This window comes from Benincasa hispida, chromosome 2, assembly GCF_009727055.1.
Source record: "Benincasa hispida cultivar B227 chromosome 2, ASM972705v1, whole genome shotgun sequence".
NCBI lineage: Eukaryota > Viridiplantae > Streptophyta > Magnoliopsida > Cucurbitales > Cucurbitaceae > Benincasa > Benincasa hispida.
The window spans coordinates 45,437,940-45,461,950 of record NC_052350.1 but is presented as its reverse complement, the minus strand read 5'-3'; the positions used below and the strand labels follow the sequence as shown (position 1 = coordinate 45,461,950).

At 36.2% G+C, this 24,011-nt stretch overlaps 2 protein-coding genes across 10 annotated transcripts in view; one reads left to right on the top strand and one right to left on the bottom strand.

Moving 5' to 3' along the window:
* The window catches only part of LOC120071359 (bifunctional aspartokinase/homoserine dehydrogenase 1), a 20,284-nt gene extending 11,250 nt beyond the window's left edge, over positions 1–9,034 (top strand). For 3 of the 8 annotated variants that reach the window (XM_039023596.1, XM_039023593.1, XM_039023591.1), the window contains 5 exons: positions 982–1,035; positions 1,306–1,475; positions 7,387–7,456; positions 7,978–8,148; positions 8,681–9,034. In XM_039023596.1, the coding sequence (XP_038879524.1) occupies positions 982–1,035; positions 1,306–1,475; positions 7,387–7,456; positions 7,978–8,100 (417 nt within the window). In that variant the 3' untranslated portion in view covers positions 8,101–8,148; positions 8,681–9,034. Of the gene's footprint in view, positions 1–790; positions 860–981; positions 1,036–1,305; positions 1,476–7,331; positions 7,457–7,977; positions 8,149–8,671 lie in introns of those variants that run through there. The other 5 variants (XM_039023592.1, XR_005480221.1, XR_005480222.1 and 2 more) reach the window with 5 other exon arrangements.
* Positions 9,035–13,425: 4,391 nt separating this feature from the next.
* LOC120071037 (short-chain dehydrogenase/reductase 2b-like) lies at positions 13,426–22,657 on the bottom strand. Of its 2 annotated transcripts, XM_039023025.1 has the most exons (6): positions 22,446–22,657; positions 21,682–21,779; positions 21,335–21,578; positions 21,138–21,215; positions 15,320–15,505; positions 13,426–14,022 (listed from the first exon to the last, which is right to left on the bottom strand). In XM_039023025.1, the coding sequence occupies exons 2-6, from the start codon at positions 21,711–21,713 to the stop codon at positions 13,645–13,647; spliced, it is 918 nt and encodes a 305-aa protein (XP_038878953.1). In that variant the 5' UTR covers positions 21,714–21,779; positions 22,446–22,657; the 3' UTR covers positions 13,426–13,644. The 2 variants fall into 2 exon arrangements, with proteins under 2 accessions (XP_038878953.1, XP_038878954.1); XM_039023026.1 differs by lacking the exon at positions 22,446–22,657 and having other exon boundaries at positions 21,682–22,430.
* Between the last annotated feature and the right edge of the window lie 1,354 nt (positions 22,658–24,011).

Below are 24,011 nucleotides of genomic sequence, written 5' to 3'. Positions count from 1 at the left end.
CCCTTTTTTTAATCTTATAGTTCAAATAATCTCATACCTTACTTCTCTGGAATTATATATTGGTCCATGATAATCCATAGAGATGTGAATGGAAATATAACAGGCAGAGAAGAAAAGCCATCTCGCTTGTGAGAAGAGCAGGTTGTATGAAGGAAAGTAAATGAATGAGGGAGGATTAGTTATGTGTCAGAAGTTCATATTTTGTTATAGGGAATATGTGGTCCCTAGAGGCAATGTGTTAGAAGTATATAGAGAAGTAGTATAACACGAGTATGGAGGTAGTTATCTGGCTTTCTGTGGAGGGCTCTGGATACCTTGAAAGTCTGGAACCTTATATTCCCTTTTCTTTCATTCATTTTGTGCAAAACAGGAGGCTCTCTTCTCTAATGTCATATCAAAATGTTTCACAATATGTTTTCCTTTGTTACATACACAAAATCAAATTTATGCATCAAGTGTTAGATATAGCAATGTTTTTTTTAATAGAAGAAACAATTTCATTGATTAATGAAATAAACGTGGAAAATCTCCAATCACCTTATTAGTGAATTAGAAGAAAGAAATCCAATTAGAAATGAAAAAAAAGGTCATCCATAATGAGCAAAAGGGTGTTGATTTTTACACCAAAAGAAAGTAGTGTTGATTTTTATGGCAATGTTGATGGTATCTATACTTATAAAACATCAAATTAGGCTACAGTTCTACTTAATCCTTATACTCCCAATATTTTGAGATTGAATGTGACTCTTCCTTATTATCACTATTTTTGTCCTTTGATTAACAATGGCAGAAACCTGGTGCTCTGTTGTGTTGGGTGTCATTTAGTCAAATCTTAGACCTTTGAGCAAATTATCTTAAAGTATGGTCCTATAAACTTTATCTGCTAACAGTTCATGATGTGAAATAAACTCTGCATAGTTTCTAGAACTGGACTAGAGCATTTTATGTTGTGCTCACTTATTTATGTTTATATATAAACAGGCTCTGATCCTTGCTCGACTTCTTGGTCAGCAGATTAATTTGGGTGATATTAAGGTCAGTTTTAGAAGTTTTATTCCTTCCTTAAGAGAATTTTGATGCTTTTATGGTTAGAATTCTCGTGAAGTAATATCCTGTATTGAATTATGGAATACATACACAATGTGTATCTATGAGAAATTTATTTGAGCATACGCAAGCATACGACATTGAAGTTCAATAAAAAAAAATTCATAAGATATTGAAGTCTCTTGTAGAAATAAACATATGCACTTGATTGTCTTGTATACCCATCCATTATCCTGCCCTAATAGTAATTCTCCTTAGGTCGAAAGCTTGTTTCCTAAAGAAATGGGGCCTGATGTTATGCCTATTGACGACTTTTTAAACAGTGGAGTTTTATCACTAGACAATGACATTCAGGAGAGAGTTACCAAGGCTTCCTCAAGAGGAAATGTATTACGTTATGCCTGTGTGGTTGAATGCTCGAGCTTGAGGTATATTATTTGTACGTTTGATTTTGTCATTAGGTATTTTGTATGTTCTATTTTGCCTTGAATAGACAAAAAATGTTATTTAACTATGATTGCTTATCCTCATCTAAATTGCTAGATCGTCTAGAAGGAAACAAAAAACAATCAATAATAAAAGACCGTTGAATTTTTATGTGGTTGAAAGGACAAATTAATTTGTCTTAGATCACATTTATATTTGTGTCTCATTGAATTAGTAGACCTTAAGATATCTCACTAGAAGATGTATGTCGCTGACCTCCATGGTTTGGGACTGTAGCTGAATCTCGATATTAGTAGAAACAATTGTCTTTCTCGTAACCTTGATAGAAAGTTTAGTGGTAGCAGTCAGCAGAGCTGGGATTGCTCAATATTGAAGGGACAAGTCTCTTTTACTCTTCACTGAGACTGCATCAAGGGTCTATTGGATGTTCCTGTCACCTACTAGTTCTTCAAGTAGAAAAAGCACAGACTATATTCTTTGGGTGAAAACGTCAAAGAAAAGAGGTTATGTAACTGAAAATGCCCAACGTGAACCAAATTGAAGCAAAAGTAGGCATAAGGTCCCCCTCCCAAACCTCTTTTACCCTCCCCTTATTGACCTTGACTTAAATGTTTTTAACTTCGTTCTAGGTTTTAGAAGTTTTTTCCATGATGGTTAGAAAAAATTGAGCACAAAGTGCCTAGTGCTGTATTAACCCCTTCCAACCAAATGAGGGGTCCAGACCAACCAAAGCTTTGATGCGAAAGTCTAGAGTCCAGACCAAGCTGGCTTCCTCTGCTTCGGAAAAGAATAATGCACAGTGGGCATTTTCCACCTTAAATTTCAACCCTGAGGTGAAGTAGTGATGAAGAAGAGTGTCCTGCACCTGGACCTGAAGGTGCAATGCATGAGGCCAGCTCTGACTCGAGAACCATGGAAGGAGAATTAGAGAGGTGTAGGCTTGCACGTCAAGGGCAAAGGAAGTCTGCCCTTCAAAGAGAATTAGAAAATTAGCTGGAAAGGACTTCTATTGTTTTCTAGATGGATACTTTGGTTACAATCAAATTCTTATCGACCCAGAAGATCAAGAGAAGACTACATTCACATGCCCATTTGGAACATTTGCGTTTAGACGCATGCCTTTCGAATTGTGCAACACACCAGGAACTTTCGAAAGATGCATTATGGCAATTTTTTCAGACTTCCTTGAACAGACCGTTGAAGTTTTCATGGACGACTTCTCAGTTTTTGGGGACTCCTTTCAATCTTGCTTAGACAACCTAGAGGCCATCCTTGCGCGATGCGAGAAAATGAATCTTGTGCTAAATTGGGAAAAATGTCACTTTATGGTGACTGAAGGTGTTGTTTTGGGCCACAAGGTGTCTATGGCCGGACTGGAAGTCGATGAAGCCAAAATTGATGTTATAGCTAAACTTCCTCCACCTGCACAAGTGAAAGCATTACGAAGTTTTCTAGGACATGCATGCTTCTACAAAAGGTTCGTAAAAGGGTTTTCTCAGATTGCACGTCCTCTAAGCACACTATTAGAAGTGAACTAACCCTATGTATTTAATGACGATTGCCTCGACGCATTTGAAATATTGAAGTATGCTTTAACTACAACTCCGATACTAATAGCACCGGACTAGACGCAACCCTTCATTCTGATGTGTGACGCAAGCGACGTTGCAGTTGGAACCATGTTGGGGCAAAAGAAAGGAAACTTGATACACCCCATCTCCTATGCGTCAAAAACTTCAAACGACTCTCAGGAGCATTACACAACTATTGAAAAGGAAATGCTGGCTGTAGTGTTCGGAATTGAAAAATTTAGATCTTATCTAGTTGGTGCATCATCAACCATTTACACAGATCACTCGGCCTTATTCAAAGTTGATATTGAAATTCCTGATGAGCAAAAATTCTTGATGAGCAAAAAGGACGCAAAACCGAGGTTAATCAGATGGGTGCTGCTCTTGCAAGAATTTGATATTGAAATCAAGGACAGAAAAGGGACTGAAAATCAGGTGGCTGATCACCTGTCGAGATTAGAAAATCAAGAGATACAGGACCAACAAGATGAAATCAGAGATGCGTTCCTTGATGAATGTTTATTCAAAGTTGAAGAAGGGAACCGTGGTACGCAGACATTGTTAATTACTTGACCACCAAACAATTCCCTGAGCACTTCAACTCTCAACAGAAGAAACGGCTTGTACACGACAACAAATTCTATTTTTGGGATGAACTGTTTCTTTACAAATATAAGGTCCTGACTCCATCATGCGTCGGTGCATTCCAGAAGGAGAGACACAACGCATCCTAGCTGAGTGCCATGATTCTCCTTCCGGAGGTCATTTTGGAGGACAAAAAACCGCTGCAAAGGTTCTCCAAAGTGGGTATTTTTGGCTCACCCTCTTCAAGGACGCAAGGGAGTATGTTCTCAAGTATGACCCTTGTCAACGCACAGGTAATATATCCTCAAGGAACGCAATGCCTCTGAATAATATACTTGAAGTCGAATTATTTGATGTATGGGACATCGATTTCATGGGACCTTTCCCTATGTCCTGTGGTTAACAATGCATCTTGCTAGTAGTAGACTATGTATCAAAATGAGTTGAAGTTGTGGCTTGTGCCAAGAATGATGCGGCGACTGTTTCAAAGTTTCTCACTAAGAATATTTTCAAAGTAGGGCTTCACCTTTTGCCCATTTACTTTGAATGCATTTGTGTCATCCTCTCGTGTTAACTCAACAGTTCCATGTGGAAAGATTGTTTTAATGATAAACAATCCTGACCACCTAGATTTTAATTTTCCTGATGCGTTGAATAATAAGACTTTTTGCCCAACAACAAATTCTTTCTTACTGATGCGTTGGTCATGCCAACGTTTAGTCTTTTCCTTGTAGATTTTGCTATATTCGTATGCGTTCAGCCGCCATTCATCAAGCTCATTGAGCTGAAGCTTTCGTTGTTCGCTCGCGGCTTCCAGGTTCAAGTTCAGCTTTTTCATTGCCCAAAAAGCTTTGTACTCCAGCTCCAAGGGTAAGTGACAGGCTTTTCCAAATACCAGAGTATGGAGACATACCTATTAGAGTTTTCTAGGCAGTTCTGTAGGCCCAAAGTGGTTCGTCTAACCTTTGTGCCCAATCTTTCCTTGATGCGTTGACTACCTTTTCCAATATCGTCTTTATTTCCTGATTGGATACTTCTGCTTGACCGTTGGTTTAAGGGTGATATGCAGTAGCAATTTTGTGCCTAACATTGTATTTAGCAAGTAATTTTGAAATGATGCGTTTAATAAAGTGCGTACCTTCGTCACTCACCAATGCCCTTGGTGTTCCAATGCGTGTGAAAATATTCTTGGTGAGAAACTTTGAAATAGTTGCCGTATCATTCTTGGCACAAGCCACAACTTCAACCCATTTTGATACATAGTCTACTGCTAACAAGATGTATTGTTGACTATAGGACATAGTGAAAGGTCCCATGAAATTGATGCCCCATACATCAAATAATTCGACTAACTTCAAGTATATTATTCAGAGGCATTGTGTCCCTTGAGGATATATTACTTGTGCGTTGACAAGGGTTACATTTGAGAACATACTCCCTTGCGTCCTTGAAAAAGGTGGGCCAGAAATACCCACTTTGGAGAACCTTTGCAGCGGTTCTTGTCCTAAAAAATGATCTCCGTACGCATCTCTGATTTCATCTTGTTGGTCTTGTATCTCTTGATTTTCTAATCTTGACAGGTGATCAGCCACCTGATTTTCAGTCTCTTTTCTGTCCTTGATGTCAATATAAATTCTTGCAAGAGCAGCACCCATCTGATTAACCTCGATTTTGCGTCCTTCTTGCTCATCAGGAATTTAATGGCCAAGTGATCTGCGTAAATGGTCGTTGACGCACCAACTATATAAGATCTAAATTTTTCAATTCCGAACGCTACAGCCAACACTTCCTTTTCAGTAGTTGTGTAATGCTCCTGACAGTCATTTAAAGTCTTTGACACATAGGAGATGGGGTGTATCAAGTTTCCTTTCTTTTGCCCCAACATGGTTTCAACTGCAACCTCGCTTGCGTCACACATCAGAATGAAGGGTTGCGTCTAGTCCAGTGCTATTAGTATCGGAGTTGTAGTTAACGCATACTTCAATGTTTCAAATGCGTCGAGGTAGTCGTCATTAAATACATAGGGTTGGTTCATTTCTAATAGTGCGCTCAAAGGACGCGCAATCTGAGAAAATCCTTTTACGAACCTTCTGTAGAAGCCTGCATGTCCTAGAAAACTTCATAATGCTTTCACATTTGCAGGCGGAAGAAGTTTAGCTATGACATCAATTTTGGCTTCATCGATTTCCAATCCGGCCTTAGACACCTTGTGGCCCAAAACAACACCTTCAGTCACCATAAAGTGACATTTTTTCCAATTTAGCACAAGATTCGTTTCCTCGCATCGCGCAAGGACGACCTTTAGGTTGTCTAAACAAGATTGAAAGAAGTCCCCAAAAACTTAGAAGTCGTCCATGAAAACTTCAATGGTCTGTTCAAAGAAGTCTGAAAAAATTGCCATCATGCATCTTTCGAATGTTGTTGGTGCATTGCACAATCTAAAAGGCATGCATCTGAACGCGAATGTTCCAAATGAGCATGTGAACGTCATCTCCTCTTGATCTTCCGGGTTGATAAGAATTTGATTGTAACCAGAGTATCCATCTAGAAAACAATAGAAGTCCTTTCCAGCTAATCGGTCAAGCATCTGGTCGATGAAGGGAAAAGAGAAGTGGTCCTTCTTGGTCGCCGCATTGAGTTTCCGATAATCCATGAAAATGCACCAGCCTGTGACAGTCCTTGAAGGGATGAGTTCGTTGTTGCTGTTGACTATCACTCTAGTGCCTCCCTTTTTAGGGATGCAAGTAGCCTTCTCCAAAGATTCGCATGTTCTTCATATGTTGGTTGAATCAGAGTTAGAAACCTTCCCCTAATAGATTTGGCCTCGAGACTATTGACGTTTATCGCTGATGCTTGTATTGGTTGTTTGGATTGTGCCAAAAGTCTTTCAGAGGGCCGGAGTTAGTGGAAGCTTAATAATGAGAGACAACTTGACGAGCTTAATTCCAGCTATAATCTCTTTGCTTACTCTTCTTAAACTTGCTGCCTTCCTAACAAAGTAGATGATTGGATGCTTGAAGGCCTTGATGCCTATGGTGGCTAAGGTAAAATCTTATGGAGATGTGCCGCTCGTTCACTCTTATGGTGCATTTGGAATGAAAGAAACAGCAGATTTTTTGTACATTAGTGTGCCTCTTTCAATCTTTTTTGGATTCCATGATTTTAACAGTTGGAAGGGTATTATTCAGTAAACTTTTTTTTTTTTTTTTGTGGTGTGTGTGTGTGTGTGTGGGGGGGGGGGGGGGGGGGGGGGGGGGGCGGCTGCTATGAGGGAAAAAAAAACTCAAAGTTTGGTAATAAAACTGAATTTGATCCTACCAACATTTTACAAATGAAAAATGTTTTTTTAGACTTTGCACCTATAAAGCCTTGGAAATTTATGAGCAAAAGAGGAATACTACAACCATGTTTCCTCTCAGATGCTTGCCCTGTCCCCCTTTCTTAACTTAAAGGCAACAAGATGTAGCTGTAATATTAATACTTACATGGTTAAAAAATGTTTACTACTTCCATTTTTATTTTCTGAGCAAACTACAAGGAAGTAAATACTTCCTCTCTCTCTTTTGTGGCTATGTCTCATCGTTTGTCCTATTGTTTGATAGACGTGTCAGAATTTACTGATATTCTGCAACGATTGTTGTATTTATTGAACTGAGCATTTGAAGGGTAATATTTTGATAGTGGTAGAGAAGTACATTCATGCGGCCATGCTATCTTTTGGAAAAATATTTGTTAGGTGTGAAGTTGGACTTCAAGAGTTTCCCAGAGAATCTCCATTGGGAAGATTAAAAGGGAGTGATAATGTGGTAAGTACCTCCCCCCACCTCCCACATTAAAATAATAATAAAATAAATAAATAAAAACCCAAATGAGTTGAAGTTACATTGCATGTGTTACATAATAATTTTATGATAAAGATCACATCCCACCCTAGAATTTCCATGAGTTGATTAATCTTTTTGTTTAATATTTTAAGTTAAATGATCATTATATAGACATGGGAAATGAGTTAGACATAAAATACGGGCTTCTACCTCCTAATATACTATAAATATGGAAGGTTAAGATGTACATCGCATTGGCCTATGGTTTAACAAGAATTGGAAGCCTTTCTATGAAGGTTTTGATTGTTGAATAAGAACCGCACTTACAAGCTTATTACCAATGCTAGCTACAAAAAAATCGTGTAAGCATTATGCACAAAGAAAGGAGGAAAAGAAACACCCTTCCCTTTTTCTGTCAGTCTTTATTGTTAAACTCAATTATCCCATTTTCTTAGATAAAATGTATGTGGACATTGACTATCAGTCGTACCGTGTTATTGCAGCTGGTGGTTTACAGTCGATGTTATAACGAACGTCCTCTTGTCATTCAAGGCGCTGGAGCTGGTAATGACACCACGGCAGCAGGCGTCTTAGCTGATATCCTTGACCTTCAGGATTTATTTTGAAGGGATTTTTGTGTCAGCTTGGATGAACCCTGAAGTTAAAACCTCCCTGTGAGACGCCACGCTCATCCTTGGAAACAATTATTTATTTATTTTTATACAGATGATCCATTTTCAGCCTCGTAAATAATTAATGACCTGCCCTCCAAAAACAAATGAAATCCAACTTTCTAACTTTCTGCTTATGTCAAAGTGCACTATTGGATTTTATACAGTATCGCATTAACCATGTCTATCGTAGCTCTAATGTGATGACTATGTCTATTGCAATCTTCATTTTTCTTCACTTTATCACAATGTTCATGGCGAAAACACAACAAAATATAAGAAAAATAAAGATTGCAATAAACTTGACCATCCTGCTATGGCTACATTAGACATGACTATTCTTAATGCGATATTGTATAAAACATAGTAGTGCATTTTGATGTAAGCAGAAGGTTGAATTTCATTTGTTTTTTAAGGGCGGGTCATTAATCATTTAGGGGATGAGAGTGGGTCATCTGTAAAAATAAAAAATCGCAGTTATCTCAATTTGCGGTTATCTCAAAGAGAGATCTAACTGAAATTTCAGTTCTTGCAGTACTGTGAGTCGGTTTTCCCAACAAAAGTCCTGTGGTTCTTTGGCAGTCAAAGAATCTTGGAGGAACTTAGAATTGCGAATTTTGGTAAGTCAATATTGTTGGTGGTGGGAACTCTCAAAACTTCTGGTTTGGAACCAGCTGTTTCCAGCTTTTTGGCGACTTTAAAACTTTAAACTGCTTCTATTATGAAGGAAAGAGTATTGGAAATTCTTGATTCTAGTGTTCAATGAAGCTTTTTTTAGTTTATACGAGGGTTGAGGATGTAGAGGGTTAATTATTGTTTTAAAACAAATGTTAAAAGGCTCTTTCAATTAATCGAAACTATAGGTTTATTACCTCTTGTCAATCTTCAATTAATCTCTTTGATTCGGAGAAAGTTAAAGTTTGACCCTTATAGTTTATATTTTAATAAAATTCTTGTAAATAATTTCTTGAGACTAAATTCTAACTTCTAAGACAATAGGAATTAGATTCTAATTTTCTCCCAATCATAGGAACTAAATCGTAATTTAATCACTGATTTTTTTTTTTTAACTTTTGTAAATTACTTTTTTTTTTCCAGGAAATTTTGGCCTTTAACACACCTTTCTGCAAATTGATACAAATAATTTTGTTAAAAGATTATCGACCAAATGGTAATAGCTAGTTGATGACAAAGTGAGTATAGTTTAATTGATATACGAGTGTTCTAATAACCATGAGCTATGTGGTTTGAAACTCCTTAGTCTCTATCTTCAATTGTACTAAAAAATAAAAATTAATGGACTAAGTGAACGTAACATTACTTGCATTTAACTAAACTAGTCAAGAAATACATGAAATCTTGTATTTCTAATTATTCATTTAAATAGTGATATTTTAGCATATAATAAATCAATATTATATAATTTTATTTTAGTTACCATCAACTTTTAAAAGTTAGATATTGTAACAATTTTATTTTAATGTTCTCATCCAATTGGCATCTATTGTATTCTATCTTGGAGAGTTGTATTTTGTCAACATCAATTTTATTTGACCTAAGACTTTTTTTTTTTAAATATATAAATTTGTTTTGTAAACTAGAAAGTCATTTCTACTGTCTTTCAAACATACATCTATACTCGAAAAGTCATCACCACTCGACAAAGGGTAATATGAGAATTTATGAAAAAAGAAAGGGCAAAAGGAGCATGTAATGATTTTCTCTACATAACCCCTTTTAATATAGTAGAGATATTATATATTTTTTAATGTCCTATTTAGACTTATTCCAAATGAAATATTTCATATCTATCTACAAACATCTATGGAAAATTATCAGAAATAACACGTTTAAGTTTTTACCTTATAGAATTAGCATTTTTTCTGTAAATTCATAAAAATAGTTTTTCTCTCTCCATCTCAAACGAGATCAACCACGAGATTTTAGTTGAAAAATCAACTTTTTCCAACTTATCGATTGTTTGAGACATTCTCGGTATATCTCGCCAGATTATACAATGAGATTATGTCATCTCAGTGCTAATATCGGGAAAAATAACATCGAAATTGTATATATTTGAGCTTTCTCGATGGAATCTCGGACATGATTAACACCAAGATTCTATATATATCCCAAATCTTACCCAATTTTTCAAAAAATCCGATCTTTCCCAAAATTTAAAAATGTTGAATCAATTTGAAAAATCTAACTTGATAATTGGAAAACGTATTTAGAATTTTGGAAATTCATAAAATTGTGAAAACATAATTTATGCTAAAGATTTGAAAAATTATGTAATAATTTGATATAATATTTAGTAAACATAATCGAATTTGGAGAAAATTTGAAAATAGTACAAAATTTGGGAAGATTACAAACAAAACAAAACAAAACAAATCTCGATATGTAATCTGGTGAGATATACTGAGAAGGCCTAAAACAATCAATAAGCTGAAAAAAAAATGATTTTTTAACTAATTCTCGATAGTCAATTCGCCTAAGATGGACTGAGAAAAACTATTTTATGAGTTTTCTAAAAAACATGTTAGTTTTGTAAGACAAAAACCTAAACATACTATTTTTCACTATTTCTCAAAATCTATCAATTCAGTTATTATTTATTATTATTATATATTTTTTTAAGTCAAGTGGCATCCTGTGAGATCTCTACCTGAGAAAAGAATAAAAAAAACCCATAATAAAGAAAAAGAATAATAAACAGTTGCAATGAGCTAAAACTTTGACCATTCAGATTCTCATTTAAAAAAAAAAAAAAAACGTATGTAGATGACCAAAACGGAATACCCAATTAAAAAAATGGCGAGTTTTGAAATAATATGATTTATGACAAAAGAAAATGATGTGTAGGGCCCATTCTTATACTTTATGTCCTTATTTTACACTCTTAAAATCCATGGTTGCTTCAAATGGAGGGTGTATATCCTTCTACAGATGAGTTTCTATACATATAGCCTTAATTATAATCCAATACTATACTTATATCTCCATTATTTCATAAATGTCATAGTGAGCTTCATATTTTCAATAAAGTAAGTAGTTTTTTTAATATTTAACCCTTCAAGCATTAAAAGAAAATAAAAAATGCAAAAGAGTAAAAACTTTTCATATCCTACCTCTACTCCATTAATGATTTCTTTTTAATAATTTCATTTTTCTCTCTCATCTTGTCATATCTAACCCACACTTCATCTTCTTCAATTTCTCTCTCATCTTTTCGTCGTCACCTCCCTCTTTCCGTCGTCGCCTCCCTCTTTCCATCGCCGCCTCTCTCCCTCCGTCCACCTTGCCACCATTGACGACACGCCTGCCAAGATCCAGCGTCTCCCTCTGTTTGGGCCACTAACCAGTTGTCGCCACATTCTTCCTCAGATCTGACGCATGGAGCGAATCTTCCGACGCGAGGCAAGCATATCCGACGTATCTTCCGGCATTGGCGAGCAGATCTGACGCAGGGCATTTTTTCCGACGTGGGATAATTTTTCTGATGTAGGCAAGCGGATTCAATGTGGGATTATTTTTTCGGCGTGGAGCGAGCATATCCAACACAGGATGAACCATTTGCGTGGGGTTTTGGATGATGATGGTCGACGGTGATATATAGGGTGGTTTATATATATATATATACTGTATATGGGCGTTTTTCATATATATTGTCGTATAGTAATTTTTCGTTTTCGACATATAGGGTAGGTTTTTTTTATATACTGTAATATATAATATATATATATATATTATATATATATTCTTTTTCGATATATAAGGTGATTTTTCTATATATATTGTGATATATAGGGCGGTTTGTTTTTTTTTTTTTTTTAATATATACTATGATTTATATATATTCGTTTTCAATCTTACTAGTATATTTCATATATTGTTTATAATATTTGCGAACATCTAAGTTAATCTTCTAACATATATTTAAAAATAACCATGAATCTAAACTATATATATATATATCTTTACTAGTATATAATTAGGTATGGAGACATACATATCTAAACAACGGAATAACAATTCCTAATTAGAAGTGCATAGATATTATAATACTTGGGATATATATATTTAATAAACAATGAAATCTATTGACATCATATCAAAACATATTTAAGTTCTAAGGTATATTTAAAAATAACCATGGATATTTAAGTAGATATCGAAATATTTACCAATATATTTCATATATTTTTTAGAATGTTTCCAAATAAACAATGGAATATATTAACACACAAGTGAATAAACATGAAATATTTCACATAATATAAAAATCAATATGAAAAATGAAATGGTGATTTATGTCAAAAATTGAATCAATCTCTAATCTATATACTGGTATATTTCAAATATTTGTTAGAATATTTTCAAATACCTAACAAAAATGTTATAGAGTATATTTTGTTAATAACAATGAATCCCAAATAATAATATATATATATATATATATATATATAATATATGTGTGTGTGTGTGTGTGTGTGTGTTGTATGAAACCAATGAAATAAAAAATAAAATTTCATTAAATGCATTTTCTCTCTCCATTGAAATAAATAAAAGGAAAAATCTCAAATTTTTTCTCTCCATTTGAAACGGGAAAAATCTCAAATTTTTTCTCTCCATTTGAAACGATAAATGCAGTTTCTCTTTCCATCATTAAAAAAAACTTCTTAAATAAAGAAATATATATAAAAATTGGAAATAAAAATAATACAAAGGGTAAATTTATCCAAAAATAATACTAAAAGTCTTTCTTAAAAAAAATCAATCTTATAGGTAAAAATCCCTTCTACAAATTTAGTTAACTTTCTTTTTGCAATTTTGTTGTGATTTGTTTACTATTTTTTGTTCTAAATATCAGGAGCATTTTAAACCCAAATTAAAAATTATGTGTTTTTTTTAAAAAAAAACAAAAAACAAAAAAAAGAGTAAGCCTTCTATTGATCAATTCTATCATTGTTGACGATAGATTATATTAAAAAATTATCTTCACAAAATGTATTCAAACTTAAAGTATGTATTGTATTTTTTATCAGGATTTACAGATTATTCAAAAGTTGCTATGTTCCAAACCTTCAACTCAAACAAGAGAATCATAGCGTAGATAATAGCTGCATTGAGTTAAGAGCATTGCCAATTCAACTGTATACTTCCATCAAGATAAAACAAACACATTTTTTTTTAATGGAAACAAATTTTTTTCATTGAAAAAATAAAAAGACTAATACAAAAAAATTATATTAAACCTCAAGAGAAGAGAGAAACTAAGAAAAAAACAAGAGAAGACAATACTATTGAGGTACAAAGAAGAGAAGACAATACTATTGACATCTGCAAACCACATTTTTCAATCAAATCAGAGAATATGGCAAGAATTATAGGTGACAATTCTGCTGGAACATTTTTACCATTCTGAAACAAGGTATCAAAACACATGTTGAAGAAAGGAAAATGAAGGGCTCATTCCAAACTGCAATGGGTTAATTAAAACTCTGCCAATTCAGTTTGATCAAAATAGCAACCTGTGGGACCTCCATCCGGCAAAAGAGCTAACTTGAGAGGACCTCTAGCCCCTTCTTCCACAGTCAATACTCCTGTATGCCAGTTGATATCGGTATCAACATAGCCTGGATGAACACAATTTATATACATTTTTGGATGCTTTCTTGCAAGAATTCTTGTATAAGCATTCACTGCAGCCTTGGAGATGCTATAGGGTGGAAGCATCATTGTCCATCCATTTGCTTCTAATCTATCTTCCTTCAAATCATGTAGAAATCTTTTCAGCAGTGCATCTATCCTTTCTTCACTCAAATTTTCTATATCTCCCAGTTCTTTTCGTATGTGCTCACCTGGAATTCTCTGCCAATAGTAATTTTATAGTCAAACCATCAAATGATATCATTTTTAATTTTCTGACAAATAAGATCATTCTCACCCTTGCTATCTACCAAGAATAGATTTATGACCCTTTTTCATAAGTTTGTGTATACCTAAGCTAACCTTTCAGAACAACCGTCTGAGTTCATTATGTTTAGTTTAAAAAAAGTCTCTTAAATTTTTTAATTCTTTTTGTATGTGCTCACTTGAAATTCTCAGCCAAAAGTAACCATAGTCGAACAACAATAGCTTCAAAATGACTTTGTTTTTAGTTCTCTTATGACTCATAACTCATAAGTTTATTTTTTCACCAATTACTTGCTATCTACTAGGAATGATTCTCAACGCTTTTTTTTCTTTCTAGGAAAAAGCTTGAATCTTATAGAACAACCATCTAACTTTATTATAATGAGTTAACAGGCTAAAAGTGTTTCCAAACAGCATAAACAAAAAAAATATATAAAAAAAAAAAGATGCAATATAAATAAATAATTGATTAGAAAAATAAACACAAGAGAATATAAACAGCATCAATTACCATAAATAATTGGAAACACTTTTAGCCTGTTAAGTATAAAAAATAAAATATGGAAAATGGCAATAGATCAAAGGTACGAAAGGGAAAATTTTCACCATCTGTCAGATAGGGTCAACACAAGTGAAGGAGAGAGAGTAGTTTCAATGTTCTGGGGGAGGGGGATTTCAGGTAAAAAAAGAGAAAAAAAAAACACTTAATGTCCCATGAATTTGGCAGCTTGTATCAATTGTTACCACGACTTTTGGATTCATCAAATTGCAACTTGAACTTGGATAAGTGTGCAAGCTTTACCTTAAACTCAAATGAGATAAACAATTTTTACCTTTGAATAGATTTTCGTTAGAAGAATCATTAAGAAAAAAAAAGGTATTCTCACAACTTTTGTCTGTATGAAATTGATCAGATTTAATAGAAAACGACGTCAAAGTTGTTTTTCCTTTCCTTTTTAGTTGAAATATGTGAATTTTAGTAGAGCTATTCAATATTCGACTTTGTGCATAGATCAAACTTAATTTTATGTCAACTTTATTTTCATTGAAATTAATGAACTAATGAAGCCTTTCACATTGCTTTTTGTAAAATAATTAGTGAATTAGCATAAAAGGAAATTGTCCAATTTGATGAAATTGAAAGTTCAAGAGAATTATAATACTCGGTTCGAAGAGTAAATTGATTTTTCTATCCCTAAAGAGAACCATAAAGACTTATAGCAGAAGAAGTTTATAAAGAATGGTGTGATACCTTCAATTCGCTTCTGAGAGAGGAGACATTCACAATCCTTGCTCCTTGGGAGGATTGCTGTAGCAGTGGAAGAAGGGCTTCTGTTACTCTTTTAAGACCATAGTAATTTGTGTTAAGGCATTCTTCTGCCTTCTCACAATTTGTCTTTATCACACTCTGAACAAAGTTCGTTGCCTTGCCGGAGAGCTGTACTTAAAAGTTTAATCATGGATGAGACAGATTCCTACAAACTCACAAACATGAAATACTGCTGAAAAAAATGTTTAACTGTTTTAAAAGTTTGCTTCCATGGATATTTTTTAATATATAAATAGCATAGTGTAAGGTATCCCCTTACAAATCTAATATTCTTAAAGGATACCTTGCTCCTAGGAGCGGCACAACCTCGCTTCTCTCTTGAGAAGCCTTTTCTAAAACCAAAAGCTACCAGAAAAGGATCAACCCTACCAACATATACTAATCTTCCCAACGGTAGAAACCCTCACGTACTCACTGGTCCCCCCTTACATATTTTCTACTGACCCCTTACATATTTTCTACTAACATTCCTCACTCCCTCAAAATAACTAACTTCCTCCCACAATTACAGATTTTCCCTTCCTCTTATACTGATGAATTATCGGTGGCCTAACATTACCCACCGGCTCGAAATCAACCTCGTCCTCAAGGTAGAAATCCAGAAATTGCTGTCTAAAATTCTGCAACACCTCCCAAGTCACTTCATGTGCTGGCAGTCCTTCCCAACTAACCAGCGCCTTGACTTCCCCCGAATTCGGTTGCTTGCGAAAACCCAAAATTTCTGGTGAACGTGCGACCCATTCATAATCGTCAGTTATCAGTGGGGTTTCCTTCTGCAACCCATGATGTTCGCCAAGCGCCTTCTTCAATTGGGATACATGGAACACTGGGTGAATAGGTGTCGGGTAACTTCAACTGGTATGCCACGGTGCCGACACGTTTCTCGATCTGATAAGGCCCAAACAATTTCGGGGACAATTTTCCATTCTTCCGCTTGGCCAAGGAACGCTGCCGATAAGGTCGAATCTTCAAAAACACCCATTCGCCCACCTTAAAACCCCACCTCTCTTCTCTTCTTACCAGCATATATCTTCCTTCTTTCTTGTGCAGCTTGCATGTGTTCCTTTAAGGACGAGAGGTCTGCATCATGATCCTTGAGCTGCTGATCCAAAGGTCGCGTTGGCTGTTTTATTATCACCATTAAAAAAGACAGTGAAGGAGGCGCTCGCCCATAAACTGCTTGGAAAGGGGTCACACCAATGGAGATGTGATACGTGGTGTTGTACCAATACTCGGCCAGGCCAACCACTTGATCCATTGCTTGGGTTTCTCTCCATAGAAGCAACGTAAATATGTTTTACACTTTTGTTCACAATTTCCGTTTGCCCATCCGTCCGGGGGTGGTATCCCGAGCTTAATCGTAATTGTGTGCCAGCCATCTGAAACAGCTCCTTCCAGAAATGACTGAGAAAAATTGTCCCTATCCAAAATGATGAAGTTGGGAAACCCGTGCAGGCGAACCACTTCGCGAATGAATACTTCTGCCACGTCCTTTGCTGTGAATGGATGCTTCAAGGTCATGAAGTGAGCATACTTACTCAATCGATCTACCACTACAAGGATAGTATCAAACCCGGCTGCTCTTGGTAAGCCTTCAATAAAGTCCATGGACAAGTCAGTCCATATAGCATCTGGAATATCCAGAGGTAATAGCAAACCAACCGGAGTTAAAGTTTAAGACTTGTTTCGTTGGCAAACTACACATTGCTCCACATACTTCTTTGCATCCATTTTCATTCCCTCCCAATACAAATCGCCTGTGAGACGCTTGTATGTACGCAACACTCCCAAATGTCCCCCGAGCACTGAATCATGATAAGAATACAATATGGCTGGTATAAGTGTCGACATACTTGAAAGAACAATCCGCCCTTTGTATTCCAATCTGCCTTGATGGAGTGTAAATCCTGGTACACTTTCCTCATCCTCCTTGAGCTTTTCTATAACCCTCCTCAATTTAGGATCGTTCAAAACTTCTGCGTGGAGCCTTTCCATCCAAATCAAGAACATTTGGAATTGTAATGGCTGACAATTGGACCATGGAAGGAAGTCTAGATAACACATCAGCTGCCTTATTCTTCAGTCCGGGCTTATATTGGACCTCAAAGTCATACCCCAGCAATTTTGACAACCATTTCTGATATTGTGGTTGAATCATCCTCTGTTCTAATAAAAATCTAAGTGCCCGCTGATCTGTCCTCAGTATAAACTTCTGCCCAAGTAAGTATGGTCGCCAACGTTGTACAACATTTACCATGGCCATCAATTCCCACTCATAAACAGGCTTTGCTCGGGCTTTCTCAGACAAACTCTGGCTGTAAAAGGCAATGGGTCGCTGCTGTTGAGACAACCCTGCTCCAAGTTCTGTCCCTGAGGCCTCGGTTTCAATAATAAAAGGTTTTGCAAAGTCCAGCAGGACTAATACTGGCAAGGTAACCATTGCCTTTTTTTAACTTTTCAAATGCTACCTCGGCCTCCTCACTCCATTCAAATGCTCCCTTTTTAAGCAATGCACTTAAAAAGGGGCTGCCAAGCTGCCATATCCCTTCACAAACTTTCTGTAGTAACCCGCGAGGCCAAGAAATGCTCATACATCTTTGACATGTTGTAGACGTGGCCATTCTACCATTGCTCTGAATTTTTCAGGATCTGCCTCCACACCTTTGCTTGAAATAAAATGCCCCAAATATTCTATCCTCTCTTGGAAAAACTGACATCTGTTTTTATTAGCACAGAGGACATTGTCTCGCAACACCCCAAAGACAATACGCAAATGCTGCAAGTGCTCATCCATATTTGGGTTGTATATCAAAATGTCATCGAAAAATACCAAAACAAACTTTCTCAAATAGGGACAAAAAATCCGGTTCATCAATGACTGGAATGTGGCTGGGGCATTCATTAACCTGAACAGCATAACGAAGAACTCATAATGTCCTTCACGAGTTCAAAAAGTTGTTTTCTCCACATCAGCCCTATTTACTCGAATCTGATGGTATCCCGATTTCAAATTGATTTTGGAAAACACATTAGCACCTTGTAACTCTTCAACTACAGGAATAAGGAATTTATCAGGAATTGTTACTCTATTTAACGCCCTGTAACCGATACAAAACCTCCATCTGCCATCTTTCTTCCGCACTAGGAGAATTGGGCTTGAATACGGATTAGTGCTTGGCCGAATCACCTCAGCAGCTAGCATCTCATCTACCAATCTCTCAATTTCTTTCTTTTGAGAGTGGCCATATCTGTAGGGATGCACATTCACAGGTGATATTCCCTCCTTCAAGTGAATTCGGTGATCAATTTCACGTTGAGGTGGGAGAGTGTTAGGCCATTGAAATACTGTCTGAAATTCTTGTAACAGATTTTCCAAACCTAATGTGCACCTGTGGCATCAATTCCCTATCCGCATTATGAGTTGTCCCCTCTTGTGTAACCACGTTTAAGGACCTACATAAACCTTAGTCCTCGCTCTCCCTAAGACTTGGCCATTTTTTTAAACGGAACTTGAGACTTTGTAAGGCTCGAGTCTCCTTTAAGTATCACGTTTGTGTCTCATAGCTAAGCCCTTCCAGTCGACTTCCATCACACCCAAAGTAAACAGCCATTGCATACCCAGCACCACTTACACCCTCGTCAACTATATTGGCAAAAAGCTTTCGATGATTGTTAATTCTCCCACTTTCAACACTACCCCCTTACACTCCCCGGCCTCTCACTACTGTCCCTATGCTCATAATGACGCCACAGTTGGCTGTCTCGGTCACCGGCAAACTCAATTCGTCCACCACCTGTTGTGCAAAAATTGTGTCGCAGCACAATCTATGAGAAAAATGACCCCTCGCTCTTTAATCTTCCCTCGCAACTTCAACGTACCCGGATTGGATAATCCGACCACCGAATTCAAGCATAATTCCACCGCATCTTCCACTTCATATTCTGGAATGACTTTGTCTGCTTGCAACTCCGTCGTTCTTCCTTCAATACTCATTTCATCAAAAAACTCATATTCATCAACGTTTAGATGCACCACGAACAATCGAAGTTCTCTTGAATCCTTAATCTTGCAACGATGCTTCGGTGTAAATTTTTCATCACAACGAAAACACTGTCCTTTTTTTCCCTCTGTGCCTGAAATTCCGCATCCGATAACTGACGATGTGGTCCATCTCTCTTTCCTCCAGCAGGCGCCGCAAACCACAACGTGATCGTTTTCATCGGGAACGCATCAACAACCCTCGAGACATCACTCCCCACCCCACTTGAGTTAGACTTAAGGTTCATTCCTTGGGCCTTCCCCCCGTTTGGGCTTTTTCCCCTCTCTTCCTCCCAAATTAAATTTCGGTCCTCTATCTTTTGGGCCAGTCGCATCATTTGGGCTAGACCGACTAGTTCCAGCAATTCCAACTTGGCCCGGATCACCGGATCAAGCCCTTTTAGAAACGTCTCCTCCAGTACTTCATCGGTAAGCTGCATCAGGGGAGCCACCAATTTATCGAACAAATTCCAGTAATCCTCCACTGTCGTCTCTTGTTTGATTCTCAAGAATTGACCGCAAACCGTCCCCTTGTTGATTGAAAACGTGTTAACAGTCGCATCTTAAGATCCTTCCAATCAACAAACGATTCCCTCTCCTCCTTCAATCGATACCAGTCCAAGGCCACACCATCAAAGCTAATAACAGCTACATTGAGTTTTTCAGTTTCAGACAATTTATGGATTTGGAAATACCTGTCCGCATGAAACATCCATGAATCTGGATCCTTTCCCTTGAACATGGGCATCTCCACCTTTTTTAATTTGCTCTGATTAGTTTCGCCCTCCTCCAGCTTCTCCTTAATCGCCGACAGCAAATCTCCTACTCGTGATGTTTGGCCTCCTTCCTCCAGCTTTGATTGTGGAGTCGTCTCCTCCCCCAATGTTGATCCCCCACTCTGCCAGGACATGGTAAGCTAGACCATCATCGTCGCCAATATTCTCTGAGTCTCCTCAATTTTTCTGTTGTTGTTCGACTTGGGTGCTCAACTGTTTTTGCTGCTCTTCCGACTGAATGCTCAATAGTTTTGGTCAGGTTCACTAGCGATCCTTCCACCTCTGGTATCTTCTTGAGCCCCTCCTTGATCGCTTCGATTTCTCGGTCAATAGCATCAATGCGCTCCTCAAACTTCTTCACCATTCTCTTTCTCTTGCCCGGTACGAACTGCTCTGATACCAATTTGTAAGGTATCCCCTTACAAATCTAATATTATTGAAGGATAACTTGCTCCTAGGAGCGGCACAACCTCTCTTCTCTCTTGAGAAGCCTTTTCTAAAACCAAAAGCTACCAAAAAAGGATCAACCCTACCAACATATATTAATATTCTCTACGGTAGAAACCCTCTACGTACTCACAAGTCCCCCCTACATATTTTCTACTGACATCTCTCAATCCCTCAAAAGAACTAACTTCCTCCCACAATTACAGATTTGTCCTTCCTCTTATATTGATGAATTATTGGTGGCCTAACACATATCAAGTACACACTTATCTTCAAGTTCAACAACATATGAGGTTGGAGGGTTCAAACCTCTGGCTTCATGCCTTAACCAATTGAGCAAACTTAAGGTTGGTGGTACACAATGATTTTGAGTTTTACAAAAATGTAGTATATGAGAATTAAAAAAAATGTGTTTGAAAACAGTCTTCTAAATAAGTCCTGAACATATCTGAATGAATTAACAGAAAGGTAACAATACCCAAGAGGCGGGATCTATGTTCAAGGCCCTTAATCCTTCCTCATCAACCACAACTCCAGAAGCCCCAGCATTATTTACCTGCAGTAAACATGTCAATTCACTATGAACAAAAAAAAATGGAAAAAAAAATAGTAACTCTAGTACTTGAAATAGCAATCCAAATGACTAAAATGAATTTGAATAATTTGAAACCTTACCAAGATATCAAGCCTGCCAAACTTGTCAGCTATGAACTTAGCCAAAGAGTGGATACTGTCAGAGTCCAACACATCAAGTTGATGGAAAACTACATTTGGTAAACCAATTTCATGGAGCTTTGAAACAGCCTTCAATCCTCTTTGCTCATTTCTGGCTGTCAAAATCACTGTTATGCCTTGAGAAGCAAGTTGCTTTGCTGTTTCGAATCCAATCCCCTTGTTTGCACCAGTGACTACACCATACCTGCGAAGCATAACTTTCAAACCTCTTATTTGGAAATTCTCATCGGGAAAAAACACAGACAAAATAGTCAAGAATATTACAGTGAATTGAAGTAACAACATACCTCTTAGCTTCAGAATTTCCATTAGTTTGCATTCTTGCTACAATTGGAAGTCCTGAACTGCTCTAAATCTTTTATTTGCAGTAGTTTGTATGTTAAACCTGTCAAGTTCAAATAAGTTCATGTTTTGATCCCTCTTTTCAGAGACATCTCGAATATAGATGATTTCTTTTGGTGGTGTTCAAATCACAAGTAGTTTCATTTATAGCCTATCCATGATTATTAGCTTTTATATTAGTTCGTCCAGAGGGGTAAATTTACTACGACTATCCTAAGATTGTCTTCTTTTGTAGCTTTAATATACTCCTTAACTTATCACTTTCTTATCGAAATTATAATAGCAATGGATTAAGAAGAAAAAACAAACATGCATATACATATACATGTAAATGAATTCATTTTATGGACTTCAATTTTCATCGTAATATGTATTTTCCCAGCCATCACATCACAACAAGATCCAAATGTTCTAGTCAATATAAACATAGCCAAGCAATCATTCTTGACTTTAAATCACAGTTTCAAATCTCCACACCCCACAAGTCTTATACTATGAAAAAATCGAAATATCCTAACAACTGCATGAAATAAAGGCCCTCAAAAAGGATATCAGATAAGAAGGCAAGTATTTTTGAGAAAGAGTTCTCATAGTAATTTCATCAAACATCTGGGGTGCACGACATACAAAACTCACAATCATCGCCATAAAACCGAAGAAATAAATAGATTGGATAAAGAGGGCATTTATGAAAAGAAAAAAGGGTTACCTCGGAGACGAAAATGGGGGAATTGTGGATCGGTGAGCAAGTGAAAGAAAAAGAGTGATAATGATGAATATGACAGCAGTTGTGCAAGGCCACTTGACCTGTCAAATCCATTTCCGCGCTTCTCCATCTGCTACGCGACGGTTCCAAATCTACCAAATCTCCGAACAGCGGCATAACCCAATATTTTATTTAGGATCAATAGTCTCGTAACCTTGATTTGAATGGATTTAATTTTGGCTTTTTTTTACACATGTATAAATATGTCTAATTAGGCAATTGTCTAAATTTTTCTTATTTTTTCTTTTACTATTTATTATTATACACAAAAAAACTGATCCAATTTGTTTTACAATCTTACTTCAGTTTTTTAATAATAATAATAATACCAAAAGAAGCATATAATAGAACGTTGTTACAGATATGAACTTCTAAAAAGAGTTTTCTTTTCAAAATTTATACAAATAAGAAAGTTTTTTTCAAAAATTAAAAAATTGTTGACTTCATAAGTGAAAGTAAGAATCGACAAGAAACTTCGAAAGAGAAAACAAGGTATATTTGATATATACAACACTGTTCGCACGAGGTTTGGGTTGAACTTATGTTGATGTATATTTAACATGGATGTGCTTCAATCTCTAGTACTTGAATCTGATTCTCTTTCAATTAAATGCATACACCAGATGTATGAAAGCATAGCGCATGATATGTTTGTATCTTCAGGATTCGAGCTTCAAGGAGCGATGTAGTCTCCAAGACTTGAGCTTCAAGGAGTGGTTTAGTCTTCGGGACTTAAGTTTAAAGAAGTGGTTCAGTCTCCAGAACTTGAGCTTCAATGAGTGGTGTAGTCAACTTGAGCTTCAATGAGTGGTGTAGTCAACTTGAGCTTCAATGAGTGGTGTAGTCTTTAGGACTTGAGCTTCAACAAAGAGTTTAGGAGTTAGTCGATTTAGGAGGATAGGGAGCCTTCTGAATATAGAGAATTCTCTCTAGGTTCTCTGGAGTCTAAACTTTCTGACCTTTCAAATGAAGGAGAACTCTCTATTTATAGAGTTTTCTAGCGGACTTTGTGGACTTGGTTGGTCTATAGAATTGACTATTTGGCCCAATTAACTAGATTTGGATCTTATTTGACATTTTTACTAATTAAACCTATTTTTAGGCTAAATTAGAATTTAGCCCAAATAATAATATAGAATTGGATCAATTCAATCAAACAATCATGATGAAAACACATTGCATCATCGGAATTTTCCAATTTATGTCTCTAATTTCAATTTATAACACATGTCAACATTTAATTGATCCCAAATTTGATGATTTGTAATTACGTCATTCATTTGAGAAATGGCGTGTCAATTCATGATTGGTAAAAAATTTATCATTCAACAAACACTATATTTTTTAGTTTTTTTAGAAACAATTATGATGAATGTATGAAGAAGAAAATTTGTATAATATATCATCTTATATACCAGACAATATATGAAATGTATAATTATATTTTTCAGTATATTTGTAAACACAATAAAAAGTAAAAAAAATGATAAATGCGATGTATATTTACGT